This window comes from Phyllobates terribilis, unplaced genomic scaffold (assembly GCF_046119375.1).
Source record: "Phyllobates terribilis strain yellow unplaced genomic scaffold, ASM4611937v1 Scaffold_6478__1_contigs__length_44242, whole genome shotgun sequence".
Classification (NCBI taxonomy): Eukaryota; Metazoa; Chordata; class Amphibia; order Anura; family Dendrobatidae; genus Phyllobates; species Phyllobates terribilis.
This window is the reverse complement of record NW_027369221.1, coordinates 29,254-31,703: the sequence shown is the minus strand read 5'-3', so window position 1 is coordinate 31,703 and position 2,450 is coordinate 29,254. Positions and strand designations below refer to the sequence as shown.

At 47.9% G+C, this 2,450-nt stretch overlaps 1 protein-coding gene across 1 annotated transcript; it reads left to right on the top strand.

The window, feature by feature from the left end:
• The first annotated feature begins 404 nt into the window (after positions 1–404).
• Positions 405–875, top strand: LOC141251017 (14.7 kDa ribonuclease H-like protein). The gene has a single exon (XM_073670185.1). It carries the CDS (start codon positions 405–407, stop codon positions 873–875), a length of 471 nt encoding a protein of 156 aa, XP_073526286.1.
• Positions 876–2,450: the final 1,575 nt, after the last annotated feature.

Below are 2,450 nucleotides of genomic sequence, written 5' to 3'. Positions count from 1 at the left end.
ATCAACAAGTGAAAGGGCAGTAAGCGCGGTGTTAGCTCGCGAAACTCAGAAACCCGTCTATTTTGTAAGCAAAGCACTGCTCACAACTGAAGAGCACTATGCCCCGGTCGAGAAGGCTATCTTCGCGTTGGTCGTAGCGGCGCGCAGACTAAGGCCATACTTCCACGCCCACACTGTCCGGGTATTGACTAACCTCCCCTTGCACACTCTCCTTCACAGGCCAACGACTTCCGGACGGCTCACGAAGTGGGTGATCAAGCTGTCCGAGTTCGACATCAAATACAGACCCATGCCTGCCATCAAAGCACAAGCATTGGCAGATTTCATAGTCGAGACCAGTTTTCACGAAGCTATCTGTGCGACCGATGAAAAGACATGGAAGTTATACATAGACGGGGCTGTGAATGCAAAAGGGTGTGGGGGAAGGCATATCCCTCATCTCGCCAGAAGGAGTAATCCACAAGCATGCAATCAATCTGAACTTTGCCGCGACCAATAATGAAGCTGAATACGAAGCACTGATAGAGGGGATGGAAATCGCGTTAGAAAACTCAGTGGAAAGGGTGGAATATTTTTGCGATTCTGAGGTAATAGTGCAACAAATGCAGGGGGTATATGAAGCCAAAACCGGTAGCTTACCAAAATATCTCGCGAGGGCGGGGATCCTCCGTTCTCCGTTCAAGCAATTCCTGCTCACGGTCATCCCTCACGATAAGAACGAAGAAGCTGATAATCTCGCAAAGATAGCATCCAGGTTAAGGCTGAAAGAGGAAAGCAAAGATTCTAAACCCATATGGACTCGGCGAAGTGATGAAAGAGCCATAAGGCAGCTGTTCGAGATGATGGCCATAGACATGGCTGTTGACGATTGGTGAAGTCCTATCATGAAATACCTAGCTGACGGTATCGTCCCAGAAAACCCTGGCGAAAAACGCAAACTAGAAGTACATGCAACACGTTTCTACATCAACCAGGGAGAATTATACAAATGGGGGTTCATGAGCCGGGAGTTACGATGCCTCTCAGTAGAAGATGGAAAAAACATGATCATAGAACTGCACGCCGGTCTATGCGGAGCACATGCCGGGTGGAGAGCGCTAGTATACAAGGCCTTGCGCCAAGGGCACTACTGGTTAACAATGAGAAAAGACGCCCTTAAATACTCACGCGAGTGTCAAGCATGTCAGCGTCACGCCCCAGCATCCCATCAACCGGGGGTAGAGATGCAGATCATGGCCGGTCCTTGCCCCTTCGCGATGTGGGGTTTGGATTTATTGGGCCCTTTCTCGCCAAATGCGCCGGGTCAGCTAGAATTCATCATTGTGTCAATACATTACTTCACGAAGTGGATCGAGGCCATGCCACTCGTGAGCACAACCGTGGCTAATGTGAAAAGTTCCTCTGGCAGAATGTCATTTTCCGTTATGGGTTACCACATGATATAATCACAGATAGAGGGCCGCAGTTCAACACTCCAAAGCTCGTGCATTGGTGCGACGACCTTGGCATCCGTCTTAAATTCACGTCGGTTGCACATCCCCATTGCAACGGTCAAGTGGAGGCCGCAAACAAAAGCATCGTCACCGATTTGAAAAAACAATTAGACGGCGCACGTGGAAAATGGGCAGAAGTACTCCCGCTAGTCTTATGGGCAAACCGTAACACCTGAATAAAGGAAACGGGCGAGACTCCGTTCGCGTTGGCATATGGGATAGAGGCGGTTGTCCCGGTGGAACATCTTTTTCCTAACGACAAAATGCTACACTTCGATAACATCACAAACGATGAGAAGATGCAGATGGAACTCCAACTACGTGGGCAAATCAGGGTTATGGCTTCCATTCCGGCCGCTAATTACAAAGTCGGGGTCGCCAAGTATTATAACAAGTCTATCAAAGCAAGAGGTTTCGCGAAGGGTGACCCCGTTCTGCGCAAAATTGAGGGTGGCAAATTAGACCCAAGATGGGAGGGGCCCTACATTATGGATGACGAAGTCGCCCCAGGAGCATATAGGCTGAAGGACTTTACCGGTAACCGCATCACGAACTCTTGGAACGTGATGCGGTTACAAAGGTATTATCCTTGAAGCCTCACCCATCAGGTATACTCTCAAGCTTAGTACATTCAGCTATAAACTTTCACATAACCACAGTACTAACTATACAGTCATTACCAGAAATTGAGTAAAACTCCGTCACACAGAGGAATAAACTAACCCTGGCACGTAGTTTACGCTAACTTTGATGTACGACGTACCTTCTATGGTAAAAAAGATGCATATTGCAACTCGATAAATCAAGATGAAATAACAAACTTTTTTTATTATTGTTCTCAGAATAACAAGCCTTCGTTGCACGAAGCACTCTAAAGCCGTATAAGCCTCCAGTTAAATGGAGCTACGCCAAGTAAGCCTCCCTGGCCCAGGAGCATTGATCAAATAAGCCTTCAGG

What these genes read in the sequence shown, in the direction of transcription:
- LOC141251017 (XM_073670185.1), top strand. Translation starts at nt 405, where the DNA reads ATGCAAAAGGGTGTGGGGGAAGGCATATCCCTCATCTCGCCAGAAGGA.